This window comes from Boleophthalmus pectinirostris, unplaced genomic scaffold, assembly GCF_026225935.1.
Source record: "Boleophthalmus pectinirostris isolate CB_2022bp ecotype Guang Dong unplaced genomic scaffold, ASM2622593v1 HiC_scaffold_1, whole genome shotgun sequence".
In the NCBI taxonomy this organism is placed as follows: Eukaryota; Metazoa; Chordata; class Actinopteri; order Gobiiformes; family Gobiidae; genus Boleophthalmus; species Boleophthalmus pectinirostris.
Window position 1 is genome coordinate 34,875,290 of NW_026570970.1, and position 24,692 is coordinate 34,899,981.

A 24,692-nucleotide genomic window follows, 5' to 3' on the forward strand; every position below is an offset into this window, starting at 1 on the left:
TTACATGAAAAATATCACTTTTATTCCACTTTTGTCCCTTTACAAAACTAAACATTAACATTTATTCACACTTCAAATACAGTTAATTGATAAAAAGGCATTAAACAGGATTCACCGTTTTATGAAAAACAGTTTTAAAATAAGCCAGTGAAGTAATAAAAATATAAGATGTTTCTGTCCTTGAGAAACAGACATTATTTAAAGTCAGTCTTGTACGATGTTTAGCAGTTCACTCAGGTGCAGTTTTGTTGCTAGCTCCTCCTCTTGACTCGCTAAAATCTGACGCTCCAGTTCCTCCATTCTCCAGGACAGAGACGGACGAGGAGTTTTAGGCAAATCTGACCCAGCTTCCGTCTCGAAAACCTGTACAAAAGGTAGATTAAAGTTTCACTATGTAACTTTTCTAATCAGAGATGGAGGTGTGTTTGCGTGGCCTTTCCAACTTAGATACTCAATTTTATCAGTTATTATTGTGAGCGGACTCACCTCTCCATAGATATGATCCACAAAGATAAATGAAATGTATTGTGGAACATTCGAGGTAGATAAACAGACCCACCACAGGTAAAATAGTAGGAGAGCATGTCACATCATTTTTCTTTAAAACAACTGTGGTGAAAAGATCAGATGAGAGTATGGTGAGGGTGAATGCACACAGAGGAGTAACTCTGGATTACCATTTAAAGTGTGCATGTCTGCATTTGAGGCTTAAATGTACAAAAATGTCAGTTTTCACCTATCCCCTATCCACGCCCACAGAAAAAGCACGCAGGATAAAAGTGTATGAATCAAAATCACTCAAAATACCTGAGCAATAGAAGTCGCTTCTCTGGTCCTGCCTGTAGGGGGCGGCACTAGTGTGGGCAGGGTCAGCAGAGTGGAGGAGGGCATAAACAGAGGCGTGCACAGCGGCTCCCGAGCACCACCTTCAGACCAGCGCTGGAACTGCTCCATCATCCTGGACACAGGAACAATTCAAATGGAAATTTTAATGATATGGATTATTTGGTGAGACATCATTTGCCCATTCCCTAATCTATATTATGGTTCATTAGATTAATTTGTTTTTTTTAGGATTATTTTATCGTCCCTTCAGTTAAATCTTCACGTCTAAGAATGTTGAATCATATTATTATCATATATCATGAGATTAATATGGCAAGTTTTTGGAGCCAGTCCCAAACAAATCATGTCTTAAAGTCCTTTAAACTGACAATAATGCATTTGGGGCCATTTTTGAAGCCACTGTGAAAACATATTTCACTCTTGTTTATTTATACTGACAGAGAAGACAATGGACTGTCAGTGCCAGTTTTTGATTCATGTGGATAGGCCCAGAAATTAGAGGTATGAACCATAAACAAGGTCAACAAATCTGCAATGTAGGAGGTAAACAGCAAATTCTGCCTGAGAATTCTGCCCTGTCCTCCAGCTCAGTTTAAACTATAAGGATTCCATAACCTTTCTACAAAAGTAAGCTATCAGCAGCAACATTTAACGGCAGGATTAGGCATTTGTGAATGTTTTATGCGGGACCCCCAGCCAGACATGGAAAAAACATCCAAACTCCACAGAAAAAGACTTTTCAGGTCTTTTGCTGTGAAAAGAAAGTGCTAATGACTCTGCCACATTTGCAGTCTTACCTCTTACTCTCCTGCTTCTCCTCCTCAAGCTGCTGCAGGACTCTGTGTGCTAGCGCCTCCTCTGGTGTGGGAGTGTAGCTGAAGTCCAGGCTGGACTCAGGGGGCTGCTCTGGATCCTTCAGGCTGAAAAACAGTCTCTTCTGCAGGGACAGAGAAGGGAGAGGGACCCTGACAGCTTCATTTGCCCTAAAACACAGTGAAGAGGACAATTTAAATGCATATTCATACGTATACAAAGGTTTTACTTCATCCCTACAAACCACCAGAGTGCACTGCTTAAAGCACTGAAGGATACCATTTGGCACTATCGCAGCTGGAGTATTTATTACAAACAAAGTCAGAGCCGTCTCCTGTAGGAGCTGTCTCCTCCCAGAGACAGACTGCATTGGCCAATCTCTGGGCTTGTTTGGTAAGCATCAGAGTTTGCTTGTCACAACTGAAATAAAGTCCTGACCCTCCGAACTCTAGTCCATTTTAAGCAGACAAAACCCGTAGGTGTGAATATGTCCTAACTCTCATATGACGTACCGTTCTTGTTGTTGATGTTTTTCTCTGTGCGTTTCTTTCATAGCCTCAGTCCATTCGTCTGGAGGCGTAAAGGAGCTCAGAGCTTCAGAGGGGAAATACACTAGGATCTCTCCATCTTCTGTCATAGCGTCTTTGAAAAAAACATCAGTCTCTGGATTAGAGGTGCTCAAAATGTTCTTTATTAGATTCTGCCTCTCTCGCCCCCTCTTCTCTCTTACCTTCGCAGACTGGGGGTCCGGGCAGTGTCCAGTCTTTGAGTTTGTGGTCGATGCAGATTACCAGAACATCATCCCAAGGAACAAACTCGGCGTCTGGGCAGACCTCCTCCTCTGTGTGGGCCCACAAGCTCCATGGGACCTCAGGGAATTACACAAAAAATTTATCAAAAAATTGACAATATTGCAATTCTTGGTTTGGCCTCAAAAACGGAAACATCTAGTGTAATCTCCCAAACAAGGGTATAACGTGACATATCTCTCATTTTGTGATTAATTCTGTGGTTCATTCATGTTTTGTGCAAACCTCAGCCAAGAAGTTCACGTTGATGCACTGTTAAATTAACAAACTACTCACCTACACCCACTCACACATCCCAGACCTGACAACTGCCATGATTCACAACAAAACAGTAGAATGTGGCAATCACTTCAAATATGTCAGTGACATCCATAAACATTCTCAACAAAGACTGAACCTCCTCCACAAGCTCTGTGCCCTTTCTGTCTCCTCACACCTTGTGTTACTGTTATACACCAGTATTATCCAACCCATCCTTCTCTACTGCTTATATCTTCCAACCCTATTCATAAGTTGGCCATATAAAATCCACTCTGTACCTTGGCTCCGGGGGTCCTTCTGGTCTGGTCTCTGGTCCGGTCTCTGGTCTGGACCCTGGATCGGACTCGTTCCAGCAGGTTTTCGAGGCGGGACACAAGCAGAGGCTGAGAGCGTGGTGACACTGGGATCTGTGCCGCGTACAAGAAGATGGAGGAGCACAGTTCGGACCAAGAGTCTAGAAAAAGACCAACAATGAAATTAGTTTTGTTGAAATAATCTCTTTTTGCAAGTTACACAATGAATGAAAAGAAAGTTAAGGCAAGAAAGAGAACAACTAAAATCATACCATGAACATTTTAAATGAAACATAATAATAACAACACATAATAAGTATATGTGTGTAATCCCTCAGTGGTGCAGGTAGGTTCATAGTGGTCCATGGATGTGTACTAGTCTATGTGTTCTTATACTTGTTCTGATACAGCTCAAGATCATTCTAAAGACATTCAGGAAAGGTTAATTTTTGACCTGTGAATGGGACTTTTTTTTTTATTTTTATTATCGATACTTGCTCAAATGGCTGTCTAGTTTTGATACTAATTTTAGTATCAATTAGTAGATTTGTGACAGTTTTTAAACAGAGTGCTGACTGACCTGTAGGAGACTCACTGTCCCACTCTGGCAGCTGCAGACTCAAGATGGCCTCTCTGATCCACTTCAGGTGCTCAGAACAGTTCCACCCGACATGAGGCACAAACTCCCTCATCTCCGGAACAGAAAACTCCACCGGCGGCCACGACAGTCTGCACAGCTCTGGAGAGGAGATGGCGTCAGCGATGTGCTTCAGGACGGCGTTGTACAGGGTGATCACAGGTAGGGGGCCCAGCGGGGGCAGGCCAGCAGAGGCACGCTCCTGTCTGTGGGAGTAGACTCTGGAACTGAAATCCCGACCCAATCTGGTTTCGACGAGTCCGACCAAAGTTTGGCAGGAGAGAGGGAAGGCAGGAGGAGCGCGCAAGAGAAGCCACTGCAACGAATCTGTTAGCTACAAGAAAAAAAAGCAAGAGACAGTTTAAAATAAAACTAATTAAAAATACTGTACAATTACTATACAATATGTGAGTGATTATTCTGTCTCTTCCTTTCAGTAAAGAGGTTATGGGTTAAATTCCTGATCTCTCGGAGTGAAGTGTGCATGTTTGTCCTGTGTCCTGCCTCTTGATAAAGATGATTAAAACATTAGTAACTTAAATACCTTTTTGGTGCCTTGTAGATCACTAGTGGTCTCCGGTAGAAAGAAAAATGTATACTCTGAGATTAGTCCGTCTTCCACCAGTTTTGACAACATCAGAGCTGAAAGAAAATAAATAAATTATACAAACTGAAACTAGATGCAGCTTACTGGGACAGCAGTGAGTGACAGGGCCTTTCAGGCTGTTGTTCAAGTCTGTGGAAATGGGCACAAAGTGTGGAGGTCTTCAAAAAGGCTTAAAGATATTTTTATTCAACAAAGGCCTATTAAGACATTTTATTAGAATTTAAATGTGCCTTCCATTTCTTATGATGCTGAACTTGATGCGTAAATGTTTTTAACTGTAACATGACATAACTGACGAGGGAGGCTAAGTTCAGTTTTATTTCAGTCTGTTTAAACCAATTTAAACATAAGAACTTTACTACAAACATGTATATGGTCCTAGTGCCGGTGGCTGTTTGTACAGAAGTGGAGCGAGTTCGTGTGCCTCTGGTGCCAATGGAGCACTGTGTTTAAAGCTCTGTAGACATTCGTTTAACTTTACTTACTTATGATGAAAATAGCAGCAATAATATTGCAGTGAGTGCAAAGATCTGTTTGAGTTGATAGCCACTGCACCTTTAAGTCGCCTACTCATATGTTCATAAGTTAGTCCTTGTCACAAAAGAATATTGTAGCAAACTGCACTATAGCTTTGTTTGGAGTTGTGCCTCCAGATTTGTCACTGACCCCTCATCAGGCGGATGCAGTACAGTTTTTAATTTTATTTTAAAATTTAAAATTTAATTTTGTATTCTGTTTTTCATTATTCTAATTTTTAAATATTGTAACAACAATTTTAGTCCTAACCTTTTGTCATTTCTGGGTGCAGGGGACCCAGGACTAACGCGCTTCAGAATCCAGGTTGTGGTACTTTACATTATACAGCAGAAAGAACTGGAGTGGGTGGATAGATATTCAATAATATTAACGAGTTGAATAGCGAAAGTTAGACCACAAGTCAGAGAGAGGTAAAAATCATGTGACCTCCTGTCACCCATACACACAGTTCACTGTGCGTTCATATAGAGCTTGACTCCATCCTGCCCCCTTGTGGACACGCCAAATATAGGTCACCCTGTGCCCAGACATAAACAGTGACCCAAATTGACCCTAGCCTAAACGAAAGAAGAATGGCTCCTACAAATATATTTATATAATTTAAACATTTTTACTGTATTAAATGTTTATTATAATGATGTTTTCTGCTAATTTGTGTCTACTATATTCATCCAACTGTATTCATTTTACACTGTTGTAAAATTGTTTTCTCATCGACCGATCAGTATGTCCAATTCTAGCCTAATTATTTTTCATGTTATTTTATATTCTTTGCCTTTTTCAATTTGAAAGTGGCTGCTGTTTTGTTGTGTTTTGTGTAATGTCTAGTGTGTAGTCTTTAAAAGTCAATAAAACCAACTTAATAAGTTAATCCTTGTCAAGCCTTGTTTTAACCATTGTTTTTTTTGTTTTTTTTTAAGACTTTCAGATGTGACCCTCTACCTTCTGCCAGTCTTGCCGTGTGCCCTTCGTCCCTTTCCTGCCCGGGCACCAGTATCACGAGGGGCAGAGGGCAGTGCCACGTGCAGGCCTGCTGGAGCTGTTTGAGCTGGAGCAGGGCGGACAGGAGGGGCACGTCCTGGTCGCTCCGATGGGGGTCGAGGAGCGCCGAGGCTGGGAGCAGCATCAGCAGACCCCCGGTGCCCTGGAGCTCCGAGCCCTCCTCCATCTTACACAGGCCGTCCTCAGACAAAGGCCCATAGGAAACCTGAGAGGAAAGGTTCATATGATTTAGAGTCACTCCACCTGTACAATATAGCTATTATTTAAATTATTATTATATTATGCCATTCTTTGATCTCTGTTATAATGTTGTTTCCTCATCAAAAACAGAGCATTTTGAGCTTTGGAGATGTACACAGACATTAATGCAGGGTGACTCAAAGGTGTGAATGAAACAAAACACAACTCCAAATATGCTTTAGATGAAGCAACAACTTTCTATCATAGATCAGAAAATTGTGTAATATAGACCCTTTGAATGGCCAAAAATGAATCAATTTAGTCTAAAATCTAATCTTGTTTTTCTATTTACGTTTTGACACTAACACAAAAAGTTAAATGGTGATCAAATAAAGTAAAAATAAATATTTAGGCCCGTGATACATTGCATTACTACAGTAAATGGAACCACATGATATGAGCCTACCTTGACTCCGATGTGCAGGGTGTGTGTGTCCAGTCCCTTTTCCTGAACTGAGCTGGAGACACAGAGGCTGTGAAGAGTCCCATCACGACAACAGGCCTCTGAACCAGCCCCCAGCTTCACCTCTAACCAATCACAGAGGATCCTGCACAAAATATACACAAATGATTATATAAACAAACGTCCAATCAACAGACGGTAGTGTTTTTGGCTATATCACCCAAACGTCTTTATTCGCTGGAGCTGATTTTTATGGTCTTAAAGCAGAACTATTCTGCAAGATCAACTTTTTAGACATTTTGACCATGTTATAGTTGTTTTTGCTCATTATTTACCCTCTCGAAGTTGTATTTGGAGCTTAGACTGTATAAAGAAGTGGACTAAGAGCGTGTGACATCACTCATGGCGTTTGGCTCCAGTCAGCTCACCGAGGCTGGCAGCTGTCAACTCCCGTTTTCACCGTCCTCAGTACACACTTCTCTGTACTTACTTCATTCTCCAATTTTATTTCCTTAATCTGTGATACATGTAGGATTCAGCAGTGTTGCATATTGATTCAAAAAAATGTTAATGTGCGGGTATGGATAGCCAAATCCTTGTTGTGATGAAGTTATAGCAACCTCTTGTTTCTTTTATTAAGTCGTTTTAGATAAATATTGCAATTTAAAATGCGCAGTTTATAACAATATTCCACAGGTGTCATAAATTATAACTTTATAACAGACACAAACACAATATTTCTTCTTTAAAAATGTGAAAATCATTTGTAACGGTTTGCAGTGGCAGAAATGTATTCAGAGCATTCTAATAATTCACCGCAAGTTATAAGATCTGAATTTATAAGCTCTTTTTACAACTCTCAGAGAAAGACTGGCAACAACTAGCAAGCCGACGGTGCACTTCCTGATCATCTAACTCTAAATTGTTTTATAATTAGATGTAGACAGTACACAGTGGATTCATTTTGACCTCAAGAGACTCTTAAACAATATATCTGTACTGGGGTAAGACACTTTCGCTGAAATAGATGGATGAAAACCAGGTACAGGGCCTTTAAACATATTCCTGATAAATCCTCTCACCTGTCGGCCACGCTCTCTCCGGTCTCGTGTTCGCTCGGTAAAAGGAGAAGAGTTTTCCAGAAGATTTTTGGAGGAGGATTCGGGAGGTGCTGCATCACTAAAGCGGTAAGGTCCAATGGAGCCCACAAAGCCTCACTAAAAAACATGTGAATATCAGCATTATTTTTTATTTAGAATTTATAGGGCCTGACCATATCGGGGGCCGTTCCGATACTGATATAAGGGGCTTTGGGGAAGACTATAGCAGACATATTTAGTGATGTAGAACTTCACTATAAATCTTCTGCTGATTATGAAACATAGGTTTTAGCGGTCAGCCCTAATAACTTTTTACTTGATTTTTTAAGATATTATAAACCATTATTTCTTACTCGAGCAGAAGTTTGTAGAAGTACTGGACTCTCATCTGATGGACCACCTCGTCTCTAATTTTCAGCAACCTTAGAATAGAAAAAAAAAAAGATTAAAAAAAATAAGAGTAAGACAAATAAGACAAAAAGAAATAAACATAATAATAAAAAATAAAATAAACATAATAATAAATCTTGTAGTCAGAAGAGTGTAGTCAGGGTATCCCCAGGTTTGACTACCCCAAATTTAAGACTTTTTAAAGACCTTTTTAAGACCACTTAAGTGAAAATTAAGACCAACATTGCACCCATTATGCGGGCGAAAACCTCCAGATCCAATTCTAATAATGACCAACCAACTATGGTACTACATCAAGAATCTAAGAGCCACTGTGGATTAAACCTACACTTCCCCATGATCCATCCTTCCTCCGCTGTACTGGTTATTTACTCATTGCCACCGGCGCCACAAACCAAAGTACTGTTTGCACATACTCTAAATTAGACGTTCATTCATGTGATTTCACATTGTTTTTTTTTATCTCCCACCATTTCACATTGCACTGCAGACCGGATGAGTATACAGAAAAATAGGTTAATGAAATTTAAGACCTTTGTGAAAAAAATAAGACTTGGACAGCATAATTTAGGAATTTTTAAAGCCTTAATTTAGGAATGTGAAATTTAAGACCTTTTTAAGACTTTTAAAGACCCCGCGGCTACCCTGGTAGCGACATTTCCTAAAGAAATTGTACTGTTCTGCATACATTTACTCCTACTTGAATAATATTTTCATTGAAGTGACAGTATTCTTGAGAAGAAGTTTTGGTTACTCTTCCCATTATGTGTAAGTCTACAAGTGACAAAAGCTTTATGTTGACAATATGAAATTATTTTTTGAACATTTGTGTTTCTTGAACCTTTCTTTTCAGATAAGATTTAATGTCTTATTTTTGTGTCCATCCTTTATAATTGATTTTTTTCTCCTTCCAATTACTGACAAAGTATCTTTACATTGCCATGTAATCTTGCAGATGGCTTTCCACCTCCTCAAAGTTACATACTACCACACAAGGAACTCAAATGAAATTAACTTGACAACTTAACAACTTGAAGGCAATAAATTGTGTAAAACAGCAAATGATTGAAGATAAGTGAATGCAAAGGTGTGTACCTATAACTATGATGGACCGTTTACCTGTTGGAGGACACAGTGAGGTTCCCGGAGTGGCCCAGGTTCACCAGACCTTTGGAGAGCAGCTCGATGGAGGTGTGATCTGGAGCGCTGGGAGCCAGAGCTCGGAGTCTGAACCGAGGATCAACGAAACACGGAGCAGCCGGGAACGCCCTCATCTGCCTCTTCAACTGACGCCGCAGGAACACCACATCACGCCACCTACACAGGACCAAGAGTATTACAATTTATAACACCACATCACGCCACCTACAAAGATGCAGACTTAAATAAAGGACAAACTGAAGCCACAGCAATAAGGCCAGAAGCAACAGGGGATGGTGGTATAATCGTTAAGATACATACACCTCAATAAGTATTAATACGTAAACATGTAAAAACTGTTAAAAAGGTTGATCTACTAAATCAAATGATAAAATTGTTACTACACTTTTTTCCATTAAATACCTAGCAGACAGTGTTGCCAAACCCAAACAGAACGCGCGCAATAAAAGCTGTGTAAATGTCTTGTTAACGATGGTGGCGTCACACAATGGACGAGGTCGAGGGGCCAGTAGAACAGAACCAGCACGGGCAAAAATGCATTTGTGTCTGCGAAATTCAGACATCACTTTGTATTTACAGAAGAGAGGGACCGTGCTTCCTCCTGTGCAGCTCTAAACCAGAATTAACACCAGGACTAAACCAACACTAAACTAGGACTAAAACCAGGTCTAAACCAGGACTAAACCAGTCCAGGACTAAACCAGGACTAAACTACGACTAAAACCAGGTCTAAACCAGGACTAAACCAGTCCAGGACTAATCCAGGACTAAACTAGGACTAAACCAGGACTAAACCAGTCCAGGACTAAACCAGGGCTAAACTACAACTAAAACCAGGTCTGAACCAGGACTAAACCAGTCCAAGACTAAACCAAGTCTAAACTAGGACTACACCAGGACTAAACTCAGGTCTAAACCAAGACTAAACCAGGTCTAAACAATATGACACCCAACAGTAGGGTGGACATAATTTCAGGCAGCAGTGATCTCATGTAGAAAGCATTTCTCTATGAATAATATTTTTAATATGGTTAAGGAAAGACTGGACTTTTAATTTTTCTTTTAGCAGACAAAAATTCAGAACAGTTCATTTTAAATGTAATAACCTCTTGATGTATTTATGTATTCGCTGCAGCTCCACATCCAGAATTTGTTGGACTAAGATAGCGATGTCTGCGTCCACAGTCTCCTCCAGTAAAACAGAACAGACCTCCTCAGTGCAGCGGGACACACGTGCAGCTTTTTCATCCAACGCCTCCCTGAAAAAACAAAGAGATACGATTAGACATGCAAATTTAACCAGAGAACAAGAAAAGAAATCAGCTTTTTTAAGGTATGACACCATAACAGGCATGGAACATTATGAATCAGCAGTTTTCATTATTATGAGGGAACACTGTTAAATGGCATCTAACTTGTGTGTAACAGCGGATATATCTAAACATTACTAACAGTATTATTATTATTATCTAATTGCAAAAACCTAAAAAAAAAAAAGTAGGATTTTGTTTATGTAACAACTCCAGGAGTTAACATTTGAGACAAGATGAAATATGAACTGATAAACTAACACAAGAATCCCATGTATTTCAGAACATGTTTGTACAGATCTAAACTACAGATACAGGATTTTTCTATAAAAGTCTAAAAGATTTTGTCCTTTGCAGGAGACATTCTTTTATCTAAGTAGCTACAGCCTTTGAGATTTGATAATTGCACCAACGAGTATGCGATTTCGATTCAGTAATGATTCACTGTGCAGCCCAACTACATATACTACAAATGTTGGGTATTTGTTTTCATTTTATTACTACATTTTCAGATTTTGACTGTCCATGAATTATTGTTTCATGTTTGCGGGAATATTGTTATTACCAAAAGTTTTTAGGTTTGCTGGGATTCTCAAGTTCGTTGTGTACTAAAAGTTGTTAAATGAGCTGTAAATGTCTGTATTACTGTATTTCAGATGCTGCGGTTTTCTCAATGGTCTCGTCCAGAACTTCATAAATGAGCTCCGAGCAGAGAGAGAAGCTGTAGTCGACCAGGAAAGCCTCGTGCTCCTGCTTCCTCCTGAAAGAAAAATGGAAAATAGGACATTTTACAGCAAAGATCTTTTTTTTATTTTTTATTTTTTTTCAATTACAGACAAGACTTTAACACTGATAGTAACTTTACAAAAACAAGAGTTATTTTTGATGTAATGCAAACCCATATACACAATACTCAATTTAAATATTAAAAAGGAGTATTTTACTTCTATGAGGTAGTAACTGGTAACCCTGTAAGAATTATTCTCTTTGTTAACGTTTCATTTTAATCATGTTAATTCACCATGCAAATATAGAAGTTGTTCACTCAATGTTCCTTGACATGTTGAGATATGTTGTTCACCTATGGTTAGATAAGAGAGGTTAATGTTTGGACTTTGGAAAGCCAATGAGACAGCAAGGGCATATTTGAACTCAATAACATGAGCAAGCATTCCATGAGCTGTGCATTCTTCTGCTGAACAAGCTAATCAATAAGTTAGTATTTGACAGGATGTTCAAGTATAGCTGCTTACTTTGCTGTGCTTATTTGAGATGTTTTGAGATGTTTTTTGAATCAACTGAATCAATACCGGTACCTGCTTGAACCAATAAAGGGACCTATTGTGGACTGTACCATCTCTCCTGGACTCTTTTTAGGACTCTTTTTTAGGCCGCCTCCAGAAAAGCTGACAACACATAACAGGTGCCTTGTATTGTTTGTAAAATACTATATTCACTGAAAACAATATATTAAAATGTTTTTCATGCTTTGAGTCCCCCCTCCCTTTGGCTACGTCACGCCCCCCGTATATTTATGGACATTTGTCATTTGGAAGCATGGGTGACGTAGGTTTTGCATAGAATTTGTACAGAATCTTACAGCTAAGTGTAAGGAGAGTTTGAATAGGGCCCGAGAGAGATCATTAAATTACTCAAACAAGCATCGATGACATCTAAAACCTCTTCAGACATGTTTTTGATGAGGGAACAATGTTATAACATAGAAAGCAATAAGTTAATTTTGCATAAATATTAAGCTGAGTCTAGAGGGATATTTGTGTTTTACCTGGCCTCCTCCTTGAGACGTTTCTCTTCTGCGATTCGATCTTGCTCTAGTTTGATTTCACTCACAGAAATCTCCTTCAGAAGATTTTCAGTCACTTCAGCGACCAAAGACTCCAACTGCTCCGAGCTCACCCTGGGAATGAAGATAAGAATACATCACAAACTGATAAGACTTCTGCCCTTTTTAATCAACTTCAGAATGTGTCATTATAGATATGTTCGTTTTTCATTTAGACTGGGCTGTTCAAAATAAACAATGGAGAGTCCATCACCTGCTTGCCTCTATGATATGTTATTGTTTCAACTCAAGATTTCAATTAAGCACATATAAAATAAAATAGATAAAAACAGCCATAAGTGAATAAACACTGGCTAGATACAAGGCAAGCAACATGGTCAAACATCTAGCAGAAAAGTTACATAGTGCACCTTTATTGAACAAAACCAATAAATACTCCTCATTCATTATTTAAAGGTGCTGTACCTGATTTTTACTGCCTTGGAAAAAAACAAAAAACTGTTCATTTTAAACAGTTTGCAGTAGTCCAAAGTTATCCCTTCCTTACATTATATATTCAGAGCGTCCAAATTATTCATCACAATGACCAGAACGGAGATTTGTCATCATGGTGAAGTGAACAATAACTAGCACACTAACCATGAACTTCAACTCTAAGACAATAGAACGCTTTTTAAGTTATAGATAAGAGCAGCTTATACAGTATATCTGTACTGAGGCAAATTCTGCTCAAATACATGTGGAAAAAATTCAGGTACAGACCCTTTAAATGATTTGACTAAATTCACATGACTTTGTACTGACTCTAGTGCAGCTGTGGTGTAGCAAACAGCAGCTTCAGCAGTCTCCTTCACTGCAGCATCAACAACCTCCTCCACCATGTTGTTCAACTCCGCCTCGATATCCTGTAAAAAAATAATAATATTCATTCACTACCAGTCAAAAGTTTGGACACATCCTCTCATACAAAGATGTTTTTTTTTTTATTTTTACTACTTTCTACATTTTAGATATATATAGAAGACATCAAATAGATGACGCAAGATATATGGAATTATGTAGCAATGTTTCTACTCCAAGCCACATGCTTTTGCACTAATTTTAAGTTGTCTCAAAAAATGTATCAAATCAATGAGGAAAACTGTAAATTGTGATGTACATCGTGTGACATTTATGTGACATTTTCATATTGCCCCACCCCTATATAGAGTTGTTAAGTGTGATGTTTCTTCTGGGGCCAAGACAGGCAGAAATGTGTCAAAAACAAAACAAAAAAAAAAACAACAGTTGTAGAGTTTCTAGTTGTGACATAATCACCTAACAGCACTATATAAAACCATACCTCATTGCTGTAGACGGGTTTGGGAGGTGGAGGAGTGGGGACTTTGACTGGAGCCGGAGCAGGAGGAGGAGGAGAGGGCTGTGAGATCGGCTGGAACTGCCTCTCCGGTGCTGGGACAAACAGAGTGGACTCCCCGGTCTCCTCCGCTCTAGACACAGGAGGGGCCGACCTGACTGGCACTTCCTTGAAGTCAGAGAACGCCGCAGTACGCTCCAATGACAGCATTGCCTCTAGATCCCTGGTCTCCTCCACTCTAGACAGAGGAGGGGCCGACCTGACTGGGACTGCCTCAAAGTCAGAGAACCCCGCAGTACGCTCCAATGACAGCATTGCCTCTAAAGCCCCGGTCTCCTCCGCTCTAGACAGAGGAGGGGCCGACTGCACTGGCACTGCCTTGGAGTCAGAGGACCTCACAGTACGCTCAGTTGACAGCACTGTCTCTGGAGCTGGAGGTCTGGAGGTGAAGGGAGTGGCTACAAGAGAGATAGACATAATTCATTCATAAAGTCAAAAGAGGACAAAGTAGTAAGTCATGATAATTACTTTTCAAGAAATGATAAATGGAACAATCATTTTTGGGAGTCAATATTTATCGTGGGTATATTTTCTTTTTAGTAGTGAGATTATGGGTAATTTCCTTGCAATATGATAAGATTTGAACTGCAGAAGGTGAATTATAAACTTCTATGACTTATTATAGATACAAACTAACTACTAAAGTGTTTCATTCTGTTATTTATTTTATTTTGTTTATATCTAGAGATAGGTTTGGGAATATAATTCTCTTTAAGGGTTTGGATTCAGTATTACTGTTTATCATCTATATTTACTTTAACAATATATCGCACTTCAAAATTTGTTAACGTGACAGGCCTACTAAGCATGCATTACAAACTACTGATCTACAAGAGAAATGACTTGGACACACTCAAAATTACTATGCAAGAAAATATAAAAAAATATATAAATAGTATAATATATAAAAAGTGGGTGCAATTGTATGTGAACAAGTAAAAAGTAAATGATATGAAATTGATGATTTTCAGATTACACTTTAGTCATATAATATTTAAAGGGTCTATACTGGATTTTAAACTGTGACTCAGGAACATGTTTTAGTTTTTTGTCACTTTTGAAAATGCACCATGACAAAGGATAGTGGTTTTCATGCAGAAGGTTGTCTGTGGAGGCACTTAAAAATGGTAGCCTATGTGATTTGCTAATTACGTTCATTCAAACTGTGATTTTGATTAGACTGCTTTCAATCTTGCAGTCCTTTTCCAAGTAAAGTTACACAGTGCACTTTTAACCTCAGTACCTTTAAACTGCTTTGCCTCGGTGACATCTCTGTACTTGTTCTGGACGTCGAAGCTGCAGACTGGGGTGTGTTGAGGAGGGTTTGGGAGCGGACCCCCATTCACCACTTCACCAATCAGAACGTTGCGTTTGGACAGGATGACCTCTGACCTGCGTGACGAAACGGGAAGCTCCGGGTCCTGGAAACTGATCCGGCTCAGCTCCACCACGCTGGAAATATGAGAGAGAAATGAACATGATTCAAAAAGAGTGGTAATTAGTGACTAATTAAAAGCAATGATGTAATTAAGAAAAACATAAAAAACTATTACAAAAATTAATCACAGACTAGTTGACTACTAAAATAACCGTTAGCCGCAGCTCTAAACAGAATACTGTAATTGGAATAATCCTCAAAAATACCAAGAACTACATTTTTATCATAAATAAATAAAATAAACAAAAAACAAAACACATGGAACAGTGTACATGTGAAAATGATGTATAAACACAAAATTTTATTCTAGACCAATGCTTGCAGACACTTTTTCCCTCCTCTCCTGCCCCTTATCTTCCCTGCTTTGCTTTTTTGTCTCATCTAGTCTAGGGTCTAGTGTCGTATACTTTTGAGAGACTCTCACTACTTTGCTCTTCTAAACCTAAATTAACTATGGATTTGATAAGTTGGTCTCTCAAGGCATTTGACATCTTTTTTTCAACGAGGAACAAAGGTTCAGGGGGAACCTGTTTGCCCCAGTCCATGGAGGACATAGAAGACGTTTACCTGTGTGGAACCATAATAGCAGGACTTTAGCTGACTAAATTAAGCATGGTCCTGATTTTTTGGAAAATTCGAATTGCTGAGGCAGCTGTTCAAAGCCCCACTGTGCTGCCTGGAATGACTGAAACGAATGGCATAGCTGCGAGCACTCCAACTTGTGACTATGGGCAGAGTTCGCAGCCATTGACCGTTGGTTGGATGGACATGGTGGCTCTAAATCACAATACTGGATAATATCTTGGAGCTCATACACTGTATAAATGGACATACCCAACTCTCCAGCCGCTGTGTTCCAAATAGGAAGTGAGCAAGGGGGAGCTTCTGGCTCCACTGACTTTCCAACTGATTTTACATTGAAAATTTGTCATCCCTCTCTCTGTAACTACTGTAGTGAGCCTTGACATTTTAGTCTTAAATTGTTTGTATTAACCAACTCTGCATGAGAAGAGGGTGTTTGTATTTCTGTTTTTTCCATGAATAAATTCCTATTCCTACTATTCAAATTCACTTCCTATAACTGCTATCCTCGTGAGCATCATTGGACTGGAGCCAAAGACTATGGGTGACACCACACTCCCTTAATCCACTTCTTTATACAGTCTGTGGGTGAGCCACTGCCTCACATCTGTCTGAAGGGAGGATCTATCTACACTGAAAATAACACACCCTCGTTAATCACAATAGTATCTGTTAGTGAAGTACATCCTAATGTATTGTCTGTTTTGAGTCTGTGGATGGAGTTGTAAATGGGTGACAGGTTTGATGTCGAAAGCGTTGCTCAGCTTTCCTCTCTCACCCATCGCTGACGTTGAGTCCGTATTGTTGAATAAACGCAGAAGCTTCGTCTCCGTCTCGAAACATCAACATTCGGACGATGTCGTCGAGAGGAAAGGTGGTGGAGCGCGGCCCAACTGTGTGCGCTATGTTCAGCGTTTTCAGAGCCAGAGAGCGCACCTTCACAGAACACAGGGGCAGGACAAACACGCTGTTAGCTGGAGCACTATTTTATATGTGGAAGCCCACATTTCTCAATTTTTTGTATTTTCAGCTAATCACTAGTTGACCTATCTGTGTCCCCAGATACAAAGTAAACATAAGAGCTTTTACTGATAACCATTGTAGTGCTGATTTATTCTTAATTACAAAAACATTAGACATGGTATCCAAGTTGTTCGTGTTATAGTTTGGATAATAGTCTTCAGAACCAAAACAATCAGAAAGCAGAATGAGCCTCATGTGAGTTTCTATTCGGTTTCCAGTTTCAATGGTGAAATCCAGTTGATTTACACATAAAAGTCCTCTCTCTGATCTGAATGGTCACTACTTAAACCCCAGCACCTACAGCCAGTCATGAATCAGTGCTAGTGCAGCGTCTGCAGCTCAGGGAGGGAATTCTGGAGGTTCTTTATGTGCTCTATATGCTATCTGCTCTGGCAACCCAGGTTCAGTTGTAACTGTAGTAAATGTATTAAATTAGTAAAAGCACAAGTCACATACAGTTCCTTTAGATACTATTTAACCAAACCTTCAAATATTTTTTAACCAGATAAAGTAAAAAAAATATACTGACTGAGTGCTTAAAGATAGAGAATATTTATGAATAAAGTTATTGTGACGTTACATTCATGTTGTATCAAGGTACCTATATGCACTGTCCCAATCAAAAGAATAAAAAATAAAATTCTGCTGTTGTCTTTGATATAAAAGGTCTTTTGGCATGTATACTCCAGCTAACTAGTAACAACTATTAAATTAATCTTAATCGTGTGTTGATAGCTGGCTAATTCTGATGAATCATTGTAGCTTTCATGTTAAAGTGTAAATACCTGGTTGAAGTATCCGTGGAGCAGGCAGCTGGACAGGTACGAGGCGGACTGAACGAGTTTGAAGAACCGGACAAAGTTGTTGCTGTTGACGGCACTAAATGCGTGAACGGCAAACTTCACCTCCACAGAGTTACGGACATCATCACGAAACTGCTGCACCTCCCTGAAATATACAAGACAATTATCAAAAAAAACAAGACTTAAATCACAAGGGGATTTTCTGGACTCCAGATTAGGGCTCAGTGATTCAATTATCACAATGATCATTAAAAACAAACTTTCTTTAGGCAATAGAATGTGATTTTCAGCATTACTCAGTGCTCTGGGTAAGTTCCATAGTGGTCCATGAGCGCATACTAGTCTGTGGCCTTATACGTGTATTGGAAAGGTTCAATGTGACTTTTTTTTTGTATCGACATCTGCTCAAATGAGTATCCAGTTTCAGTGCTAGTTTTAGTATCAATTAGTATCTGTTTTTTGATATTTTTGACATCCCTAGTTTAACCAGTCATATGCACTTTAAATCGCAGAGGGACTTTCTGTGTTTAGTCTCCTTGTGGTTTACCGTAGGATGTCGCCCTCGTTGAGATTGAGCAGGATCTTGTACTGCCTGAACTCGGCCTCTCGGGGGCAGTAGACTCCTCTGTTGGATAGGTCCTGGTACATTTCCTTCAGGCTCTGGAGACACTTGGTCATGTTTTCTTTGTTGATCTTTGGGTCAAAGGAGGAGAGGTGTTCCTCGCAGAGCTGGTGAGCGCAGTGAATGTGGAACCGAGTGCACTTCTCAATCAGAGCAACTGTATCAGGACAACGCAAGTCCTGCTGAATAATGTCCTACAGGAGAGAGGGACAGAGGTATTGAGAAATAGAAAGCTATACAATTTGAGACAATATAAGGATACAAACGCAATGCAGTACGTGTTGGGGTTGTCTGATCTAATTTGTGCAGTTAAATAAGCCCCTCTCAAATAACATTACAGTCACAAGATAGTTACTCTCACCTTTTTGTTGAACATCAAACTCCTAAACAGGACTGTGAACGCTCGTATTCATCACTTACTTATCACCCTCACCTTGCGGATGGCTCTGGTGCGGTTCCACACAAAGTCGTACCAGTCCCTGTAGTTGTCCTGACCCTGGTCCAGGATCTGGGTCACAATGTAGTCCATGGTCAAGGTCAGAACCGGGAGCGGCCGGAGCTCATGGGGCAGAGGCTCCTCCTGGTCTGCGGACGAGCGGCTGTACTCCTTTATGGCCGTGCAGTGGTCCACCTGAAAGTATATATGGACGAAATTAGTATCACAAGGTTTATCACAAACTAATCTAACACTCTATTTGAATGGGGGCAAAAAAAACAAATCCCAAAACTGCAATTATTCCAAGTAACATCATTTCATTGTGTAAAAAATCTAAATATTCTCATCTTATTCTGTATAACATCAGTTAAACCTGCAGTTTAGACCTTTGATTAACTGTAAAAACCAACAGGAGTTCTTACTGTGAGTGGGCTTGAATGTTTGTATTGATCACAGCCTCCTGAAAATGCTGTAAACTTTCTAATTCCATGGTATCATGCAGGTGATGTACCACCTCCAAAATTTAATTTATTGCATATGATGTCTCCTTTAAAATCTCATAAATGTCAAGATATACCTGCCTATCAAAATAGTCAACTATTATTAAGCATCATTGACCCTCACCATCTCTGTGTTTGGGAGGACTTCGTAGATGCTCAGCTGGTTCCTGGTTTCTCTCATGTACCTCTCTTTCTCTGGGCACATGTCAGGGCAGGTCCCAGCAAAAGCCTTTGACAGGTTCAGGTCTGCCCTCTTCGGTCGCCCTGGAAACAAATCAATCACATTATTATTATTCAGACATAAAGGATGGAGCCATCTGAGAGCACAATATATAATTTCAGTGTTCACATATTGAATAAGGGGATATGGTAATTATAGTGATAGGTCCAGCACTAGCTCACCTTGTCGCAGTATCTTGTCGCGTTGCTCCAGCAGTCTGTATTTCTCTTCTGTGGTCTCAGCTATCTGTCCAATCAGGTGGAGCAGGGAGGAGGGCACTGGGCGGTCGGGAGCCCTGTCCACATTCTGATCTGAGGACTGGGGATCTGAACCAGTCTCTCTCTGGCTATCTTCAAACTGGAGTGAGCGCGCCATGGGGGGCTTCTTCACAGGAGAGCTGAGGAGAGGAGATAACATTTAAAAACTGACCAACTTTATGCCTTTAAGTCTTTTTTTGTAACTAACTAAATTAGGTCATAACAGCTCTGGTTTAATTACACAATTGGAACTATTTTGAACTGATATTTAAATTTATCATTAGTAAGAATTTATTTTAAGGCACCCAATCATTCTTCACGTAGAGGGATTGGTTATTTTTGTGCTGTTTGTCCTCAATGCATCAGGTTAAAGGCTGATGAGTAAAAATAAAAGTGTGGCTGTATGTTTTGCCTGGCAAATTCAGAATGTTTAAACAGAGGGATCAGTCTGGTTCACAATCTGTCAGAAGAAACAAACATGACATCCAATCAGATTTGTTTATTTCATAGACACATGCGAACACATCCATCATTTACAAACAAAATCCCATTTCTCTCTCCTCACGTTAACGCTTATTGATTTTTCAATCCACCATGTTTTCCAGTCCTGTTATATTTTTTCATCTTTTTTCCTTCAGAGCAGCCATATTTCTTTTGATACGGATGGACCATGTGAGTCCCTGATTGGTTAATCTACCTGTCAATTACATCTGCCTGAACTTTGTGTTGACTCACAGGTGACCAAACTCACATCTTCAGAAAGTATTGGAGTGTTTTCTGGATGCGACAATTTATTTAGAATCAAATCTTTAAAACTGTATCTTTTCTCTCTACACACATAAACACATATAAATAAATACAGTTTTGAAAAAGCTTTGATTAAATACATTATACGCTAGGGCTGGGCCCTGAAAAAGTCAAATGTTGATTTCTTGCACACCTTGGAGGCTTGATGGTGATTTCAATAGTTAGAGCAGTGACTACAGGGATTGATCATGTTTCAAGCAGGGGAAGATCTTTATTTATCCTATCCTATTATTTGTACTTTTCAATTTGTAATTTGCACTGTAAACTATCTTCAGTTACATTTGTATCTTGATATTTAATCTCATTTGAATAGTTTTACCTGACGGTCACAGAGGTGCTGTGGGGGGGTCTGAGGGCAGCTCTCTTCAAGGGAGACGAGGCTTTGATCAGTCCCTGCTCCTCCTCCCTCCTTCCCTCCCCTCCCCTCTCCTCCTGCTGATGCTGCTGCTGCTGTCCAGTCTGTCCTCTGGGCCTTGAGTCTCCAAGACCTGTCCATCAAAATGAGCATGACATTAAAAACTTATGAAACACCGCAGAGTGGAATGATTGTCCTGAATGATTTTGGTTAACACAGACAAACAAAGTGATTAAATCTGAGATTTATGTTTAATAGGACTCAGTTCAAAATTCACATTTTAAACACTTTCGAAAGTTTGAACTGACAAACTAATACAATAATCACATTTCAGAACATTTTTGTACAGATCTAAGCTACAAGGTTTGCAGCATTTATGCAGAATTACAGAAGATTTTGTTGTTTGACTGCTATTAATCAGACAGCTTAGTGGAATATTTAATTATAAAGATAATAAAAATGTATTTACTCTGTTTCTTCCTTTGCCAGTGAAGAGTCAGTGTATGTTTGTGGAGAATCTGTCCTTTCTTCTTCGCATTTGCAGCTGAGGCCTATGACATAAATAAAACATGTAATCATGCAAAACTGTAATCAAACCATTTTCTTTTAACATACAAAGAGGGTAAGGCATTATTAAAGTTGATTTCAGCCATAAAAATATCCCATGTGATTTTCATACACCTGGGTATCAATTGCAACACATTTAGAACAGTTGTGCATATGGCAAAACTCATTCCTTATTCTAGTACTTACATGGTTGTCAAAGTGTACGATGGCAGAGTTCCGTTGTATTCTGCAGTAGATGCGCAGAACTTTGCCAAAGCGTCCAAAGTGTTTTACCAGGACATCTTTCCTATTGAGGTCTGGGGGGACATCTCTGCAGTGGAGCACAGTGCACTCATTTGGGGACAGGCCACTGAGAGAGTCTGTGCTTTCTCTGCGAGGTCCAAGACGTGAGGATGGAGAGGAGAGGAGTGGAGCAGAGGAGGAAGAGGGGGATGGCTCTGTGGAGAGAAACAAACATAGAGGTTATGATACAGCTACATAATACACAATGTAATTTAGATGGTTTTATGGTGAATCAGTGACTGCTTAATGCAGATCAAACAGACACACTTCAGGTTAGTGGACAAGCGCTGTTTGGAATAGTCCACAGTGGCATTAAACTTATCTTCATGGAGACAAGCAGGAGGAGCCACCAAATTGCATTTTCATTTTGTGGAGAGGCAACCCTGCTCAACAAGTTATTTAAAAAAAATCATTTAAAAACCTGTAACAAATCAACACATGCTGAGGTCAGAAAGTGACAACTGTCTGTATCACTTTAAGAAAAGTCTTGTGACTGATACATCTCCATACAGAGAAAAAGAAGATAGGCCTAAACTTCTATGTGGGACCATTTTAACCAGTCCCAACAAGAGCTCACTGAACATCTACCGAAAGCATTGTACTACTGTAATCATTTTCACAGCCCTTCACCTCCTCATTGTATCATCTACAGCCTACATACTTTATTGTACAATAGGCTGTTATTTGCAAAAGCCCGGATTACCTTCTTGGTCAGTTCTTTCATTTGGTGCATATCAGGGCACATTGAGCACACTGATCACAAAGAGCACATTCATCACCCTCCACCAGAAAACTACTCCTCGGTCGCTTCAAACCCCTCAAACAGGGCTGACTTTAGATAACTTTAGATAGTGAAGATAGTTGCGGGCTCCAGAGTGAACCAATGGGAAAAAGCTGTAGCACACCTTTTAGAGTAATGCAAATGACACATCTCACCTGTCTCCACTGGCTTCTCCGCAGTCTCTCTGGTCACTGGTGGTGCTGAGATTGTCGGAGGAGTCGCTGCCCTCTGCCGCTCTGTCTCTTCTCCCTCGGGCACTTTCCAAACCTGCTCCTTCGCCTCACGCTTGGGCGCTCCTGACGTGTCTCTCCGCAGTCCGCTCAGAGCCCGTCCGAATAACCCGGGAGGAGGGCCACGGCTCCGCACCAAAGGCCGCTTCGGAGGCTGTCGCGGCATCTCCGTCTCTCCCGCGGCCTCCTCCTCCGTTATCTCCTTTTCCACATTCAAACCCGGCGCGTCCTCTTTGCGTTTCGGCGCTTTGCCGAGTCTCGCGAATACGTTTGTCTCCGTTGTTGGTTCCACGCTGCTTTGCTTACCATCTGCCTCTATATCTTTCGCGTTTCCAAAAGTTTGCCCAAATTTGCTAGCCCCAAATAGCGGTTTGGACTGCGTTTGTAAGAGTTTTCGTGGTAAAACTGAACGAAGACGGGGTTGTAGGCTGGGCGACAGCTGAAGTTGCCTTGTTAGGAGTAGCAGGTTGCGAAAATGTGAATTGATAACTATTTGCACTAGGCACGACGCTTGAAGTAGATGCTGTAGGCTGTTGGGCAGCGGGTAAGACAGCAGGTTGGGAAAAACTAAACCCACCAATTCCAGGTTTGGCACTTGAAAAGAGACTTGTAGACGAGGATGTTGTCGAAGCTGACTGCGCTCCTCCAAAAGGTGAATTGGACATTGTTGTAGTAGTCGGTTCTGGGCTTGCGCTAATAATAGGTTTGAACAGCGCCTCATTTGGTTTAAAACTAAACTCAGCAGTACCAAACCCTCTGTTTTGACTGGCATTTGATGAAGCCATCCCCAAAACACTCGTAGTTGGCGTAGTGGTGGTTGGTTGTCCGAAAACAGGCTGACTAAACCCGAGTCCCGAACTTGATGTGGAAGTTTGCCCAAATTGTGGAGCTTGTTGCGCCCCGAAAGCGCTAGTCTGCCCACCAAACCCTTGCCCAAACGCGCTAGATTGTCCAAAAGTAGGACCAAAAGACGGCGCTTGTCCAAAAACAGAACGCTGATTTGATGATGTCGTATTTTGCCCGAAAGCTGGTGCGCTATTGCCTCCAAACATAGAACCACTTTGCTGACCGAATGCCGGTGGAGCTTGCTGCGGGGTAGTGGTGGAAGTTTGTCCGAAAACTGAAGCTTGCTGCGGGGTAGGATTTGCTTGCCCGAACGCTGGAGGTTGCTGGGTGGTAGTTGAAGCTTGCCCGAAAACAGGTGCTTGCTGCGGGGTAGTAGTAGAGGATTGACCGAAAACAGATCCTTGCTGCGGCGTAGAGGAGGTTTGCCCAAAAGCTGGAACTGCTTGAGGAGTTGTAGCCGCTTGCCCGAACGCAGAAGCCTGTCCAAAGGGGCTTGAAGACGAAGCTTGTCCGAATCCAGACCCGAAGAAGCCCATCGTTTGCTGCTGAGTCTGGCTGGTGGAACCATGTTGCCCGAAAATTGGCTGGAACAGACCCGGTTTGACGGCGTTGCTCGGGGCTTGAAACGCACCGCTTTGGGTACTTCCAAACGGGTTAGATGGATTCATTTTTGGTGTAAATAAAATGACACTCCTTTGCAAATCCGCAGGAGAATTAAAAAAATAAGACTGAAATGTTATTTACACTAACCGCATGATCGCAGAAGCAGCACAGCGCTTACGAGCAGCGAGTAAACAACCAAATATGTGTGAATCACGTCTTAAATTTGAGTTTAAAAGCAATTAACAGAGGCATATCTTGTTTATTATGTTTTGAAATAATGCCAATTGTACTTGTAGTATTTACTCAGGAATTAATCATTGAAAAAAACAAGGCTTTTTAACTTTACAGCTCCGAGGCGCCCAATCCTTGATATCTTCCTGTCCTTTGCATATTTTTGTCCCCTTTCCGCTCGTCACCAACGTTCTGATTGTTGGTTCCGCTCTTTGCCAAATTTCCTAAAATACATTTTATTAATTCTGATCAAGTAATATTAAACACTAAATTAAAAAAAAAAGTTCTACTATAATTATTACTACTTTAAATATACATGCATTTATTCTTTTATTCCAATATAGGCTACTTTTTACAGTATACACGTTTTAATAATATACAGTTTTCTTTATTTTTCATTCATTATTTTATGTGCCATTTTTGTATCTGAAAGTTTTAATGAAGTCTGTTTTTTTTTT

The 24,692-nt window shown here is 40.3% G+C and overlaps 1 protein-coding gene across 1 annotated transcript; it reads right to left on the bottom strand.

Moving 5' to 3' along the window:
* Positions 1-24,385, bottom strand: mcm3ap (minichromosome maintenance complex component 3 associated protein). Its single transcript, XM_055163024.1, is given in 30 exon segments — positions 1-363; positions 808-958; positions 1,644-1,829; positions 2,172-2,301; positions 2,390-2,528; positions 3,008-3,183; positions 3,603-3,993; positions 4,204-4,301; positions 5,746-6,010; positions 6,452-6,593; positions 7,531-7,665; positions 7,902-7,970; positions 9,079-9,276; positions 10,227-10,379; positions 11,077-11,190; positions 12,217-12,348; positions 13,039-13,139; positions 13,577-14,049; positions 14,895-15,103; positions 16,450-16,607; positions 17,480-17,642; positions 18,045-18,313; positions 18,553-18,750; positions 19,180-19,319; positions 19,458-19,672; positions 20,659-20,827; positions 21,164-21,245; positions 21,448-21,698; positions 22,480-22,942; positions 22,944-24,385. Coding segments are annotated over 30 exon segments (6,654 nt in total). The 5' UTR covers positions 24,069-24,385; the 3' UTR covers positions 1-204.
* Between the last annotated feature and the right edge of the window lie 307 nt (positions 24,386-24,692).